Source organism: Euprymna scolopes, chromosome 7, assembly GCF_053919585.1.
Source record: "Euprymna scolopes isolate OS-2025 chromosome 7, ASM5391958v1, whole genome shotgun sequence".
Classification (NCBI taxonomy): domain Eukaryota; kingdom Metazoa; phylum Mollusca; class Cephalopoda; order Sepiida; family Sepiolidae; genus Euprymna; species Euprymna scolopes.
This window is the reverse complement of record NC_136488.1, coordinates 83,094,823-83,112,037: the sequence shown is the minus strand read 5'-3', so window position 1 is coordinate 83,112,037 and position 17,215 is coordinate 83,094,823. Positions and strand designations below refer to the sequence as shown.

General features: G+C 36.3%; 1 protein-coding gene across 4 annotated transcripts in view; it reads left to right on the top strand.

The window, feature by feature from the left end:
* The window catches only part of LOC145279807 (kinesin-like protein KIF2A), a 152,362-nt gene that overhangs the window by 22,731 nt on the left and 112,416 nt on the right, over nt 1-17,215 (top strand). For 3 of the 4 annotated variants that reach the window (XM_080131159.1, XM_080131161.1, XM_080131158.1), the window contains 3 exons: nt 6,309-6,386; nt 9,760-9,814; nt 12,477-12,593. In XM_080131159.1, the coding sequence (XP_079987285.1) occupies nt 6,309-6,386; nt 9,760-9,814; nt 12,477-12,593 (250 nt within the window). The remainder of the gene's footprint in view (nt 1-6,308; nt 6,387-9,759; nt 9,815-12,476; nt 12,594-17,215) is intronic. The other variant, XM_080131160.1, reaches the window with a different exon arrangement.

Genomic DNA, 17,215 nt, shown 5'->3' with positions numbered 1-17,215 from the left:
ACTTGGTTTTTATTCCATTTTTTTTTTTTTTTGCCGTGCCTAGTATAGTTCGACTTCAGATAAACAGCTATTAAATCTGCATTACTAATAAGAGGTATCAAGGAAATAATGTAGCTTTATATCTGCACATTCACTTTATTGCCTCTGACTGAGCTGTGACGCTATCATTAAATGAGTAATCAAAACTGATATTGATGTAGTATTTGCTTTGGCGATTATTGATTCACAATTATGTGAATTGGGTACTGGTCAAGTTCACCAATCAGATAATAGGATCAAAGTTTTTGTAACTCGTATTTTCTATCATGGTTTCTGGCAAATATTAAAAAAGCAACAACAAAAAACAATTTTATTTCCTATATGCGACAGAAAAGTAGTTAAATTTCATAATGACTCATAACAGTACCAGGCTGCTTGTCTCTACTTATATATAAAAGGCACTTTGTCTGTGTGTCTGTGTGTGTATCTGTGTATGTCTGTGCACGTGTATGTCTATTCGATCCCTATGGATACAAATGTACTTTATTTATCTGGGAGTGTGCTTGGATAGGTTTTGTATCAAAATACTTCTGATAAGTATTGAAAATTGATAATTTAAAAAATCCGATTAAAGAAGAAGCAGTCTGATTTTGACTAAAGTTAATACCCTTATACAGCCTAACATTACCGCACAAGCAATTGAACTCGATGTATAAAGCCAACAGTAGATTCTTTAATAAGACGGGGTGCGTTTAAAAAAAATTGAATGTTTCTTTTTAGAGTGCAACTGAACCATGATACTTCCAATATTAAACTGTTTAAACGTTGTCTTAAGGAGAATTGCTTCCCAACACTGTGGAAAACCTCATCAGTATGCACTGTATTTAAGAATTCAGATGATCGGTCATCTCCCTCTTAGTACAGACCAATAAGCCCCCTGTGCATCATGGGTAAGTTGCTGGAATCTGTGTTAACTAGACAAGTATTCAACCAGCTCAGCAAAAATAACCTTCTTAGTGATACACAATATGGTTTCCATTCTGCTAGATCTACAGCAGATGTGCTTACAGTTATATCATAGGATTAGCAAATCTCTCGACGGAGGCTACCTTTCTAGGGCAATTGCTCTTGACATATCAAAGGCCTTTGATAAGGTATGGCATAAAGGTTTACTTCACAAGATCTCCAGCTACGGTAAAGTGAAAATGTCTTCTCAATTATTAAATCATTTCTCTCTAATAGGTTCATAAGAGTAGTGGTTGATGGGCAGAAATCATAAGCTTACACTATTAATGCTGGAGTCCCTCTAGGGTCCATCCTGAGCCCAACTCTTTTCCTGATCTACATTAATGATCTTCCAAATCACATCCTTACATCATTTATGCTGACGACACTACCATCTATGGTAGCACATCTAAGACCGTAAATGACCAAGTTCTCTTCGATTCTCTCTCCTCTGATCTTGAGAATGTGGTGCAATAGGGAAAGAGGTGGCTGGTTACTTTTAATGCATCTAAAACTAAGCTTTTATCTTTACATCATCAATGCTATGATCCCCATCTGGCATGAATTGAAATGAATGGCTCTTATCTTGGGGAGGATCCATGTTTTGACAAGCTTCTGGGCTTGACCTTTACTTCCGATCTGAAATGAAACATATGCATCCAATCTGTTGCTAAGGATGCTGGATAAATTGGTGGGATCCTTCTATCGATCCAGTAGATATCTCACTGCTGATGCAATTCTCTACCTATATAAGAGCTAGGTACGTCCAAGGATGGAGTATTGCTGTCACATCTGGGGAGGAGCTGCTAGGAAGACCTTATCCTGCCTTGATATTCAAAATAGACTTTGTAGCCTTGTAGGGGATGTCTGTTTCTCTTCCCTGCAACCTCTTTCTCACAGAAGAGATGTTGCGAGTTTGTCTCTGCTTTTCCATTATTTTCATGGCAAGGGCTCGACAAAATTTCACGAAAAACATTTGTCTAGCTGAAAACACTATCAATAATTCCCACCACTCTTTATCTGTGTCTAAACCTAAACGTAGATTCCATGAACAAAGCTTCTTTCTTAGAACTGCACACCTGTGGAACTGTCTTCTATTTTTCCTGCTTTCCAACTGACTGCAATATGGTTATCTTCAAGTCCAACGTAAACAACTTCTTGATGAGCTGTTCCACTTAAGTTAAAAATTTACCGAACTTCCATTACTAACGATTACTATATTGTCCAATTTTGCTACTGTATGCTAATTAACCATTATTTTCGAGTGGCCTCTGAGCCTTTATAAGTGGTGATGCCTATGTAAAACAAAAAAAAAATATACAATTACTTTCACCGCCAGACAATGTCGCAGCTCACAAGAGCCATGACAGCCAATATACCGGAAGCCCAAGAGTCGAGTTTTGCCCTCATATGGGCTCATCAGTTGGACACATCCAAACTCGGGATACGAAACCCAAGCCTATTGCATGCGAGATGAGCACTCTACCAACTGAGCAAACTGCCACACACACAAGAAAGTCTATTAATTAACAGAGATTAAGCAAACCGCGGCAAAAATCTGACAGTGGAACGAACCTACTTTGTTTTGAACGAGGGATGTGGTCATCACGATCAGCTATAACCCAAGCCGATGTCTAACAAGTAGACGTTTTTATACTAGCTAAGGATGCCATCACAGCAAGCTTACCTAGCAAACAATCAGCAATAGAGCCTTCAGAATGCAAGAGAATATACAATTATACTCGGTAGAGTGCTCGTCTCGCATGCAAGAAGCTCGGGTTTCGAATCCCGAGCTCAGATGTGTCCAATTGATGAGCCCAATGAGGGTGAAACTAGAGTCTTGGGCTTCCAGTTTGTTGGCTGCCATTGCTCTTGTGAGCTGTGACGTTGTCTGGCTGTGGAAGTATATATATATATATATATATATATATAGAGAGAGAGAGAGAGAGAGAGAGAGAGAGAAAGAGAGAGAGAGATTTTTTTTAATGTGAAATGATATAAAACTATTTTCACAATCAAACAACTTAGCAGTTCACACAAACCATGAAATCCACAAACTAAAAGTCATAGACTCGAGTTTCACTCTCCTTTAGACTCATTAGTATATCCAAACTGAATATATGAAAACCGAGTCACTTGCATGTGAAGCGAGTATCTTGCCACCTGAGCCACTGTTACATACAAGGGGCGTTCAATAAGTAATGCCCCTGGCCCACTTCCAGTTGTCTGATCTAGCTGAAATTTTTCATGTGCAATGATTTATATCTCTACAGGTTATGTGGCAAATTACAGCTCTGAACTAATTGTGGTTTCTGTTTTACAGGTGTTTGAACTGAGTCAGGTGTGAAATGGAGCCTGTTGAATGTCGAGCAGTGATCCGGTTTTTGTATTTGAAAGGACGCACACCACACGAGACTTTTGATAAAATGAAAGAAACTTATGGTGATAATGCCCCATCATATGACCTTGTAAAACGCTGGCATCGTGAATTCAAACATGGCCGGAAGTTTGTGGAAATAGCTCCCAGATCTGGTCACCTCCCCCATTCTGCCATTGATGAGGCATCTGTCTGTCAAGTTGAGGCTGCCATTTTGGAAGATCAGCACATTACTATTCGCCAAAGAGCCCAAGATGTCAAGATTAGTACAGGTTCTGTGGAAACTATCATTAATGACCATTTGCATATGCATAAGGTGTCTGCCAGATAGATTCCCAGGTTGCTCACACCAAATTTGGAGATGTGCCAAGAAGATGAGTCAAAGTTTTTCAGAAAGACTGATTACACAGGATGAAACCTAGCTCCATCACTATGATCCAGAGACCAAAGCCCAGTCAATGCAGTGGAAGCACTTGGACTCACCACCTCCAAAGAAGGCAAGGGTGCAGCCCTCCGCTGGCAAGGTCATGCTCACAGTCTTCTGGAATCAGGACAGAGTAGTGATGACAGATTTCCTGGCAAAGAGTACCACAATTACAGGAGCCTATTATGCTTCACTTTTGAGGAAATTAAGGGAAGCTATTAAAATCAAGAGGTGGAGCAAGATCAGCAAAGGTACCCTCCTCCTGCAGGAGAACGCTCCGATCTACAACTTGCATGTTGCCAGATCAGAAGCACGGGCATGTGGTTATGAAATCCTACCCCATCCTCCCTACTCTCCTGACCTTGCACCCTCTGACTTTCACCTCTTCCCAGCCATGAAGTTATTTTTGTAAAGGAAAGCGTTTCCCAGATGATGCAGCCTTGATTTCTGAAGTCACGTCGTGGTTGGAGGACCAACCTGGGGTGTTCTACAAAATCGGTCTCCAGAGCTGCATCAAACGATGGGCGAAATGCATAATTCTGGGTGGTTTCTATGTAGATAAAGTTTCGTTGCTGTACTGATATGGGAAGTGGGTCAAGGGCATTACTTATTGCACGCCCCTCGTACAAGAAAATCCAATGATTTAACACAGACAAAGCAACCAAGTCCAAGTGTGGAATATACCTACTTCTTTTCAACATATGATCCAACTACTAAGAACCTAGACTCACAAGTAGGATTTTACACTTGCGAGGACGATGTCAGCCAACAAGCTAATCCAACAAGTAAACTATCATGATTCAGTTTGTGGCTTTCATGGTTTGTGTGAGCTGCAACGTTGCTTGATTGTGGAAATATAGATTTTAAAAGAAGTCACCACTTATCAAGGCCCGAAGGCCACTCAAGATCAAGGATAAGGGTTAATGAACGTAAGATGCTAGTGTAGTAATCGTTGATGGTGTAGAGTGGGTAGAATTTGGATTATTTAAGGGGACGGCTCAACAAAAATTTGTTTACATTGGACTAAAAGGCTACCATATTATAATCGGCTGAGAAAATTGTTAATATTAGTTGTAGCTAGTCGAGTGTTTTATGAAAGTTTGGCAAGGGGGAACCATATTGAACAATTTGTAAAATTTTTCTTTTTTTCTTTTTATTTTAACTGCCTGTTAGCTGGTGTTGATTCCTTGGATTAGGATAGACTATATATTATAAATACGTTGACATGACGGTTCTAGATCACTAAAGTTTAACAACGCTGAGCCTGGCAGTAGCAAATTAATTTCGAATATAAAGTGCTGTATGTGGGAGGATAGCAGCAACAGCTTCCTGCAAAAAAAAAAAAAAAAATTCTTCAAAATCATCTAATCCTGACTAGGATAGGTGCGCGATTGAGGACGGCTTAAGAATTTAATTTTTCCTAGATTCCCTTTGGAGGAAGCTGACTTGACCCGCCTAGGATGAAAGTCGCATGAGGTATGCCAGGATAGACCATGGTAAAATTATTTTTTTATGGAAATAGCTTCAGACAAGGCATTAAGCCATTTGATCTAAAGAGGTAAAAAAAAATAAATAAATGAAAATAAATACTATTTTAAAGTAAAAGTAACTAACGAATGATAAGTGTTAAATGGATATATTCCGACCCAGAAAACAGCAATTCTTCTCTCTTTGTGTGTGATGTGGACCGCGAAAGGACAACTCTGAACACAGAATAGGTTTTAAAATCGAAAAAAAAAAAAAAAGTTAAAGAGAAAAGTGATGACTTAAACGAGGCTTACTTGTCAGTCAGATCTCAATAGAAAATCCCATTCCCCCCACCCCCGAGAGTATTTGGTTCTCGATTAATAAAGTATTTAAAAGAGTCCATTAAATGGGTAGATAACGGTCCCATAACAGTCTGAAACATCACTCATGAAATGTAAAAACTAAATGACAAAATAAAGAAAACGAGAGTTGCCGAAAGTAACATCGCAATGACTCTCATCAATTTAACAAGCAGGTGTGAGTTGTATTGAAAGCAAGCATGCTATTATAATATTTGAATATTGAATATTTCATTTTATATATTTTCATAGCGACGCACCTGGTGGCAAACTTCTTCATCATGAGTGCCGCCATCTTGGATAAATACTTTCTTGAGGTAAACACGATGGCCAGAAATCATCTCCAATGAAAATGAATGGCTTTCGTCTTGGGGAAGCTCCATGTCTTGACAAACTTCTCGAACTAACCTTCACTCCTGATCTGAAATGGAACACCTACATCAAATCTGTTGCCAAGATCGCTGGAAAAATGGTTGGATTACTCTACTGCTCCAGTAGGTATCTCACTGCCGATGGAATCCTTTATCTGTATAAGAGCCAGGTATGCACTAAAATGGAGTACTGTTGCCACATCTGAGCAGGAGGTGATGGGACACTTATTTATATTGGTGGTCTTAACACTCTGTACAAGCGATAGTTTCATTTGAGATATTTTTTAAATTTAATATTTAAAGTAATTTTCCTGTTTTTATTTCAGATCGAGATAGAAGCTATTTTTAATTTGAATCCTGATCTCATTGGAATGGATAGTGGGAAGACAACTCCTCTCACCAAAGTAAGTAAAAAAAACTTTGTTCTTTTTTCCCTCCCTTTTGCTTCACGAAGTTATAGTGCAATGTCGTCGTCTGCCTTTTTTTGCTTGGAAATATTTTGCACCGCCAAAGTCGTTTATTTCTTATGACTTATTTGCCTAAAACAGGCTTGTAAACCTTAGATAACCTGATGGAAAATAAAGACATAAAAGTGTTTTACAATCCTTGTAAGACATGATTTGGAATATCGGTATGGTAAAAGTGTAGTAACAGTTTTTATTTTTGTCTAAATTCAAAATTTCTTTTTTTAGAGAACCAGATTTTCCCCACTTTAAAAACCGACCTTGTGTTTAACTCTGCTTCTCGTCTCGGTTGTTATATTCACAAAGTTTCTGACCTTTGGGTATATCTTTTCAAACTTGAAAATCTTTATTTGAAACCTGTGATCATTTGGTTAAGATTATGGATGTTTAGGACTGGCTTGCCTATAAAAACAAAACAAAAGCAAGTTTTTGTTAACGTTTATCTGCGTTGGCTATAAAAATAATATTTTTTTTTAAAATTACATATCAACACAGAAAAAAAATGTTAAATGATAGTCATTTTGGAAATGCAAAATCATGGTTATTTATTTTGTCTTTAAGTCATGTGATTATTTTATGTTACTTTTGTATAGTATAATAAAGAGTCACTCTAAAGACTAAAATTTTTATTTTTCCAGGCATTTCCAAGGCGTTAACAAAAAAATTAAAATCTAATTTTCATTTTTCCGTTGGCAATACGGGGACGAAGGATAAAAAGATATTACTTTAAAAAATCTATATTTTTAGAAAGCCAGTGCAACGTAGGATTTTTTTAAAAAACAATCCTACGTCATACTGGCTATCCTTGAATAAGGTGTTATATCACCGAAAATTTGATTATAAACAAATAAATGCTTATTATTTTTTAAATCCTGCAATGTACTGACTTTCTAAAACTTGTGGGAACATGATGAGAATTGGCAGCCAACCGGATGTTAACGCATCCACCATGAGAGACAAAATAAAAAATCGTCGTTTGCACATGGCTCCACGCATCGCTTCCGCTTGGGAAGAAAAAAATAAGATAACCACAAAATAATTATCAACCAATGGCAGAGCTCCGCGCCTTATATAAACACCTCAAATATCACAGTCGCTGGGAGCCAGTTTGCCACTATAAAAACGAGGTATTTGAGGGAACCGAAACGAGGGAACAGGAGATTTTCGCCCAGCTGCGTCAGTGAACGCACGGACATTCTCCCACCCGACCTAAAGAGATGAAGAAGAAAAAGGAATAAGGCACCAGTGAACTGAAGCCGACTACACTCTCATGTTATGGGCCAAACGCCTTCAATTCTAAACGATGCCTAATTCACACAAACCAAAGAAGAGAGAGGAGGAGAAAGACGACGAAGACGCCGGGCTGCTAGCGCTGATGAAAGTCACTCGCTTTCCAGTTACAAGCCGGGATACGCATCACCGACAGCAGGATGACAGGCCTACCTTAACCCATTCCATCGTCCAAAAGATAAGTTACATTTTATGAACATTCATTCCTTGTCAATTCATACATACCTACAAACAGTTTACGAACATTCATTCCGTCTCAATTCATACATACCTACAAACATTTTACGAACATTCATCTCCTTTGTTAAATCGCATTCCATCCTACGAACTCTTTGCCTCTCCTAATACCAATTGTTGGTAGTAAATAAAATCGGTTCTCAACCTTCAATATTCGTCTGTCTTTAATTATATGGAGTCAGAATCTACACATTTCCAACGTCCTTCCTATCCCTAATTCCTTTTTTTTTTATAAAAACCGAGGCCATAAACTACAGATTTTATTGAAAAAGATAGAGAAAAAGATCTTATTCAATCAATGCGATCACTTGACTTCCTTCCGATTGACTGGTTGTAAGTCTCTCCGTTAAAACAGCATACGGACTTTACCTTTCTGATGATTACACACCGCAAGGCATGGCAAAGAAAAAGAAAAAACACAAATGGATTTTGGGCACTTCTGCATTTGAGTTACATGAGGCGAATGTTTGTATTTTAGTTTCAAGAACCGCCCACAGATGTCAGGGGTAGATAACTCTTTCTTTTCTAAAAGTTAGTGTCGTTTTTATACAATTTTTCTGTACAAAAAAAAAATATTCTTAAACCTCTATGAATGTTTCATGTTTTTTTTAAATTATATTTTGCTATACACCATTACCGTAAAAAAAAAAAAATCTAAAAACAATCTATAACTGTTTCATGTTTTTATCATATTTATTATTTTATTTTCAATTATGAATCACTCATTGAAAAGAAATTATATTAAAATTATATTTTGATACATTTTTTATACAATAAATGTTTCGATTTTCATATATTTTTGTGTTATTTATTTTGTTATTATATATTTTTGCTTTATCGTAAACACTTGTTTATATTTGAGGTTCATATACTGGCCGCTAGATGTTTCTAAAAACAGGGGTTGATAACTCGTCTCTGCTGCTAATATGTAATTGTCATACAGAAGTGCCGGATTTTGTCATTGAAGAAAGTGTTATATCACCAAAAATTTTATTATAAACAAATAAGCTTCTTTTTTTTTTTTTTTTTAATCTTGCATTATACTGACTTTCTGAAATTACAGGTTTCATTCAAATGTAAACAACGTTTCCATAGAGGAAAAGAAATCTACTTACTAATATTTTTGTTTAAAAAATGTAATTGTTTTTTTTTTTTTAAGTATTTCATAATTTAAAAAAAATATAATCATTATTCCACACACAAAAAAAGCGTATTAAAAGAGCACATCATTAAATTAAATTACTTCACAGAAATTGATGAGAACGTTGTGGCGTTGTGCTGCTGCACTGCTGCACGCATGCGCTAATTTACCATATTTCCAATGGCCGAAGTAATCAACCTTGTCCATTATAAACATCAAATCAAACATATCCTTATATCTACTGACATATTTATTTCTCTCCGGCCGCAAAAAAATGCGACACAAGGCTTGGAAAATGGGATTTAAAAAGTCAGCTTCCCTGATGTGAGGGGGTGGGGCAGTCTGACCCTGCAAAAAAATGCATAAACAGCCCCATCGGCATTCTCCAGTAGAGGCGCTTCTTCATGCGATTAGCAATAAACTAACCTTTTTTCAAAGAGAGACGGCAAAGCCTGGGAGGGCGGACCTCCTAGAACTGCACAGGATCAGCGTAATAACACTGCAATTAACAGGGAAAAGGTTATTGTAAGAATGGTCTAAAATTTGTTGATTTTGGATCTGAGGGGAAAAAAATCTCTAGCTGAAGTTCATGCATCATAACATTTTGGTTAAATTATTTTTCTTATTTTGTGTTTCTTTTTCTAGTTTGATCATCAAATCTCTCAAGATGGTTCCAGGGAAGCTTCAAGTATTAACACTAGTAAGTTTTAAATTAAATGACTTCTTTTTTTTTAATATCGACTGTTTGTTAATTTCTATTTCCTTGTATATTCCCTGGTGTTTCTTCTCACTCATCGCCCTGGGATGAGTTCGATTGTAGATTGAGGTAAGAAATAGTCTGTTTCTTTTAATCCTGTTAAGAGTCAGCTCATGTCTTTCAATCATAGGTGTGGCCTTTTTCTTTCTGAGATTTTCATGGATGGCTTTGTTCTTGAGAAGAAATCGACTCTGAAACTTTTTGGTTTTTATTTTTCATCAAACCTTTCTTAGAGTTAATATAGTTAAATCCATTGCTCTTTCTGTGTCTTGTAAAATCGGTTCCCTTTTAACATGGGGAGAGGGGTATTTTTAAAAAAAAACTATTTTGTACTTTCACCTAACAATTTAATATACAAAAGATAACGTAACAAAATTTAATAAACAAACGATACCATTTGCCTAGTGTCTTCCGTTGTGATTTCATTGGCTAAGCTTTTTTGCACCTTTCTGCCGTTTATATAAATCTGTCCAGAATATGCCGACGATAACGCAATCTCTATTCTGCATAAGTACCAAATATGCGTAAATTTCTTTTTTTTTTTTTCACAATGAAAATGCTATTTCAAACTTAAGCGTGATGAAGCGATATATCCAATTCCTTATCGAGATGCTTTTGCATATTTAAAGAAAATAAATGCACCATTGCTAAGGTGAAACAGGATATGCATAAAACAGTAATTATTATTACTTTAAGAAAAGGTTAGACCTTTTCAATTGTAAAATTCAACTGTGAAAAGAGAGAAATAATCACATTGCTTTATTTTTGGAATTAGATCTTTTTAAGTATGACATAATCAAATTGATACACCAATTTTCGTTAAATCACAGAAGTTAAGCAATGCTGAGCCTGGCCAGTACCAGATGGGTGACCATTTCGGAATACTAGGTGCTGTATGTATTTAGATAAGCAGGTATGTATGATACCTCAGGGGGCTAGGCACCCCTGCCTTGCACAATTCCAGGTCACCCTTGGGCAAGGTTTAACACTTAATCACTCTCCGCTATTCCAGAGATTTACCATACAGGGTGTAGATGAAGTTCCTTGGCCTTGGTGAAGTCAATCCATCTAGGAGAAAAAAACTCTGGTGAAAAACCGAAAACCAAATAGAAAGAATCTGTTAGCCTTATAAGGCAGTATTCTAGTGATGGTATCACAAACTAAACAGATGCTTCCAATTTGTTATGAGCCAGCATGGAAGTAGTAAGGATTAGAAAACTCATGAGAATGCTCATGTCAGTGCACAATGTGTGATATGGAACAGGTAGGAGAAAGAAGCAACCTTAGTAGAAGTTAGTGTCCCCAATGATGCTGGGTTAAACAGAGTTGAGAGGGATAAGATAACGAAATATCAAGGTGTCTTATTTACGACATGAAAAGAAATTGGAATCTTAGGAAGATCTCCATCATTCCAGTAATTATAGGAGCAACTGGATTCACGGAAAAGAATTTAAAAAAATACCTGGCAAATATATCCCGTGAACCAAGTGTAATAGAAATGGAAACAATTGCACTTAAAGTAACGGTTAGAATCTTAAAAAGATCTCTCGGTTGGAATATATGAGATAGCAGGTAAATGTCTGGCATCTAATAAGATGCCCCATCATCAGCTAGAATGATACGAAAATTGAAAAAAAAAAAAAAAAAAGAAACGTCTAACCAGACATAGCCAAACATAAAAAGTGCGCCATCAGATTCATGTGTATCACATTTTCTTAGAGTTGTTAAATGACAAATGAAAACAAGGGCATTACCATTTGTAGTTTATACAACTTATCAAATGTATAATCTTAACACTTTGATTTCTTGTTTATTTGCCTTTTACTATTATATATAATTCAAATCAGAAGAGAAGGTTCGGTTAGAGATTAGGCAACATTTACCTCACTATACACTTATCAAGCTGTGAGGTTCAGAAGATGAAGTCATTTCCTATGAATGACTCGACAGTTTTTCCAAATCTATATAAATAAAACAGTAGATGTATGTATGTGTGTCAGTTTGCGTGTAAATATTTAACCAATAAACCCTTAAGCTACTGGTCACATGACACCGAATTCAACAGGAAATAATCATACATCAAGAAGGGTTTATAACAAGTAAATTCTTTGTTGAATGAGTACAGGAGTCGCAAGTTTAAATGCAAAATGTTCATTTCAACTTGCCGGCGTTTTTATTAGTTTGCGCATGTGTAACTTAATCATAGTTAAAAGTGGTTTTATTTTATAACTTTCTTATCTGTCTGGCAGGTCAACTCAAACGGTAACGAATGCGGCTGGGCCACTAAACGAAGGAATGCAGCTGGATCACTATTTTGCTTTCGATTCTAGTTGATGGCACCCAAGTCATTTGTTTTTTTTACTTTTGAAATCAGTACTGTATATTAGGTACATTATAATATTCAATAGAGAATTGGCTCTGTAATAATAAGTACGAAATCTGCATGGATTAAGATATATTAGGTTGGTGCAAAAATGAACACCACAAAAATGACATTATTTTTGCACCAACCTATTATTAAGCGTATTTCCCAGTTTAGCAACGGCGTCCCCTCCCCTCACCGCTAGTTATAAATAATTTTCTGTGTATTTTTCACTTGCTTCAGGTTCCTTAAGTCGCTCTCGTCCTAGTTATGCCGCTTCCCGCGCGCCAGTGATATCCCAGAACGGACAGTCGTTGGTTAACAATGGTACTGATGATGAGTCGAAATTGGGAAATCAAGGTAACATGAGAATCAATTCACCTTTGTTTCTTTTAGTCAAAATTTATCAAATCTTGTTTGGGTTGTTCTCATCTTGATTGTTATCCTCATACATTTCGGCCGATGTAACCTCCGACCTTCTTCAGGTGTAGCTTATACTATCCCTTATTGGTGAACTAACCTGAATGCCCGGCGTTGCCCTGGTGTTTGTAGGTGTGTGTTGAGCAAAAAAAAAAAAAAAAAGTGGTAGTAGGCAGGCAGGCTCGAACCCATGACGCGAAGGCGGAAAAGAAAGTGAAAAAAAACCTGACGTCTTACCCCTACTTCATGACGCGACCGGAAGTTCTGAACGTTGAAATTAGTAAAGTCACTCCAACCGATACGATGACATGCAAAAATGGCGACGCAAAAAAGCAAAACAAAACAAAAAAACGACCCTCCTTGTAGAAAACTACCCAGTTGAGGGTGAAGGAATTAATGTTTTTGGCCAATTTTTTTTATATTTGTTGTCCGAAGGGTCGAGCTTCAAAACGATACTGATCTCGTGAAAATCCGTCGCCTCCGTCGAAAGTTTTAAGCAGAGATACATACATACATACATACATACATTTAAACAGACAGGTGAGATTTATATTATAGAAGATGGCGGTAAAATACTTTTGCTCTCTTTTTCAACAAACTATATTCGTTAGAATTCAAAATATACAATGTGTTTATCCGTGACATGCAGAGAACTTTTTCAAGGCAGGTGCTCCAGTGAAAAAAAGGGCCAAATATACTAATAAACATAAAGTCTATTGTACTGCTTATCAGTAGAACTAGGGAATTTATTTAAAGAAAAAAAAATGTATTATTTATACATGACTGCAAGAAAATTAATCCATATGATTAATACAGTATGCTATTAACCAGATCTTATTTTATATTTAGAAAAAGAACCCTTCTGGGTGCCATTTTTTTTAATATGCTCATAACTTCATTGTTGTTGATTTTGATATACTTTTAAATTGTTAGCAACAAGATATCATAACTTCTTCTCACTTCACAGGTTGCACAGCTTTGTCTTCACCAGTTTGAGTTTAGAGAAAGTCCTGTTGCAGTTGTGATTGGTATAGGGGCATAAATTGTTAAAAGTTCAAACATAAGCGGAAATATCTCCTACACATTGTTTTCCTTCATCAAGTTCATCAGTGTAGCTGCAGTGTTCTGTGACAGGCATGGGAATGAGGAGTAGAATATCTTCAATTCTAACTGTAGCTTGTCTTATTAGGTCGACAAGAAAGTTCTTGCAGCTTTTAAATTTTAAATTCACATGAACATATCTCGGTTCAAACAAAAATTTATTGATCGAAATAAGCACTATCAGAATCAACACACTTTTGCCAATACAAAACAAGTGTATTTATGCCAGTGACGTAAAAATCTTGCGTTCTGGTAGTGATTAAGTCGCTGAAAGCGTTTTTAATATCGCTTAGGTTTGTGAAGCATTTCTCATGCAGAAAGTTGTTGAGATGCTTGAAAAAAGTGGTAGTTGGTAGGTGAGAGGTCTGGAGATTATGGCAGATGAGGCAGAGTTTCGTAGCCCGATTCGTTGAACTTCTGTAGGGTTGGTTTAGTAATGTGCAGTCAGGCATTGTCATGGAGGAATATTGGGACTTTTCTGTTAACTAATGCTAGGTGTTGTTGTCAAAGTTTCTAATGCATTTGATGACAGTACTTGGCCGACCTAATGGTTTTGTTTGCATTCAAAAAAATGTAATGGATGAGACCGGTTGCAGACCACTAACCTGTCCGAACTAGTATTATTTGGAATTTTTCTTTTTCCTAGTCACGACTCAGATTTGAAAGTCTAGTCTACCCTACTATTTAATCCATAACTGGAAGAAGGATTTATGGATTCATATCTTTCCTATGATTGTTAGCGAAAGTGATGCAATATAACCAATGGAACTCAAACCTGAAACGCTGAGCCCACAGTTTGTGCTAATAATCATTGCACCATGACATTTGACTATATACAGTACGAAATTGAATGATATCGATTTTCTTTATTTTTACTACTTGTATCTATGTAACATAGCCTGGAATTCATTAATAACATTTTTGTTTAAATTTTTAAATCAAAACAAATAATAATATATAAGTCACATAAAGAGCGGAAAAAAGAAAGGTGAAAATCTAAGGAAGATAACTGATATTTTCCTCTTTATAAGTTAAAATAGAAGTTATTTCCCTTACATTGTGAGCTTTTCCGGTAATTATTGAAAATGCTGCTGTGAGAAAGGTGAGCTCTCTCTACTATGCCAGAAAGTTACTTACGCCTGAAAGTATCCTGTACCTCTAAAAGGCCATCATTCGACCATGTATAGAGTATTTTTGTCACATTTGGATTGGTGCATCTGCTATTAGTCTCTCATTCCTGGATAGGTAAAAAAAGATTCGCTAACCTAATTGGTCCCGAACTGTCAGCTAAGCTTCAGCCTCTGTCCCATTGACGAAATGTTGCATCCCTCTGCCTGTTTTATAAGTATTTTAATGGTAGATGCTCTGATGAACTACAAGCCCTTGTACCCTTGACGTAAATACCCCCTGATAAGCAGCATAATCCCACTCCTACACAGTAAAGATCCCCAGATGCCAGAAAGCCTTCTATTCTAATAGTTTCTTCCTCAGAACTGCTAGACTTTGGAATTTACTTCCGGGTTCCTGTTTCTCCGACTGTACTGACATGCAGAAATTCAAATGTAATATAAACAGCCATCTTGCTGCTAAACTCCCTACATAGTGTCGCTCCAAATAGTAGCTCCCTACATCAAAGTAGCACTGTGCCTTATTTGGAGTGAAAATACAATTTAAAAAAAAATTGTTTCCATTGTAATAATCTTCCTTGCTAAAATAATTATTTTAAAATAGAGCTGAAGCGAAGTACACTTTTTTTAGTGTAAATAACATGCTGCGAGAATAAAAAAGGAATTGAATTGATAGTTAGAATCAAATATCGATTTGCTAAGTGCATTGCTATTTAGGTCCAACATGGAAAACCCTACAAGATAACTTTTTATATTAGATCATTTATCTAAAAATTATTTTCAGATTAAAGTTGAATACTAGAATTAGGCATTATTTGTGTAAATTTGCATTATTTTTTAGCAAAGAATAGTAAGGAAATTATGAACAAGTTCATTCATTCATTCAAATGGTATCCGGCCTGGTGCAGGGATCGATGGCTAGGGTTCTCCATCTACCTATCTCTCTCCCTCGAGGTATTCATGAATTCATTGTTGCTCATCATTTTTGATGTTGCCCAGGTGTTCAGACTGTCAACTTATGTTTTTTGCTGTCATTTTCTGCTTTTTCTACCTCTGATCTTTCCCGGTATTCTTTGTTGGTTGTCGGAGAGTAGTTTGATCACAATCAGGTCCTACCTGTCTATGATGGTAATCCTTACTGAGCGAGATGTTCTGATTCAGAACCCTATTCACACTCTTTCTCGAATAAATAGCTTTCTTTGCAGTTAGGTTTCTTTCTAACAGTAGGTTGCAGTTTCTTTCTGTCCGAGCAGTGCTCATACTGGGCGATTGTCCTAACCAATTGTACTCAGAGGTATCTTTTGCTCAGCACAACGAAATATGAAACTATGAACAGAATTATTTCTGTTTGATTCTGTATTACATCAGTCACCTGCTTTCAAATAACTCACGTTACCCTGATCGGGGGAGCGGAGGGGAGGGCTAAGTGGGTTCTCGACCATGCCCAAAGGTCTCCCACAGACTAGCAGAGAGGAGGCGTCTTACTTTTCCTTAATCATGTCTAATAAGTGTTTGAATTTAATTATTCTTAATGTAAATAAATAAAAAGATCTGAAAAATTAGCGATTTTAGGTGCCATTTTGGATTTCTAGTAAACACAACATTTTGATTGGATGATCATCTTTCTCGATTATCCAATCAAAAGAAGCAATGAATCCCTGTAAGTTTCTATTATGGAAAAAAAATTATTACGTCAGATAGAAGATGAGAGCGATTTAAATTTCTTTTTCTACATGAAACACATAGACTGAAAATTTTCATAATTCACTGGCTAGTTAGAATCAAATATCGATTGGTTAGATGGATTCTCTTTTAACTCTCACAAGGAAAATCTAGCGAGATAACTTTATATATTATCCTGTTTATCTAACAACTACTTTCAGATGAATGTTGAAGACCAGAAACAACATTTCGTATTTTAGTCAGAAACTAAGAAAATAAAGTATTTAATGGCAGTGGGGTACAACAGTTAATTGTTTTTCTGTATCATTGTTTGGTGTGAAAGGTGAAGTACTGGAATATTGGAAGCATCAAGTCGATCTAGGATGCTCTGATTATTATTAGGAATAATAATTTTTAAAATTAAACTGAAGCAAATTACACTTTTTTTGTGTGTAAATAACTAGCCACAAGGATAAAAAGAAAAGAATTGTTAGCCAGAATCAAATATCGATTTGTTACTTCTATTGCTATTTAGGTCCAACATGGAAAATCCGACAAGATGACTTTATATATTAGATTGTTTATCTAACAACTATATTTAGATGAATACCAGAACCGACATTTAGTATTTTGCTCAGAAATTAAAAGAGAAATTATTTTCTAATTTGTTGT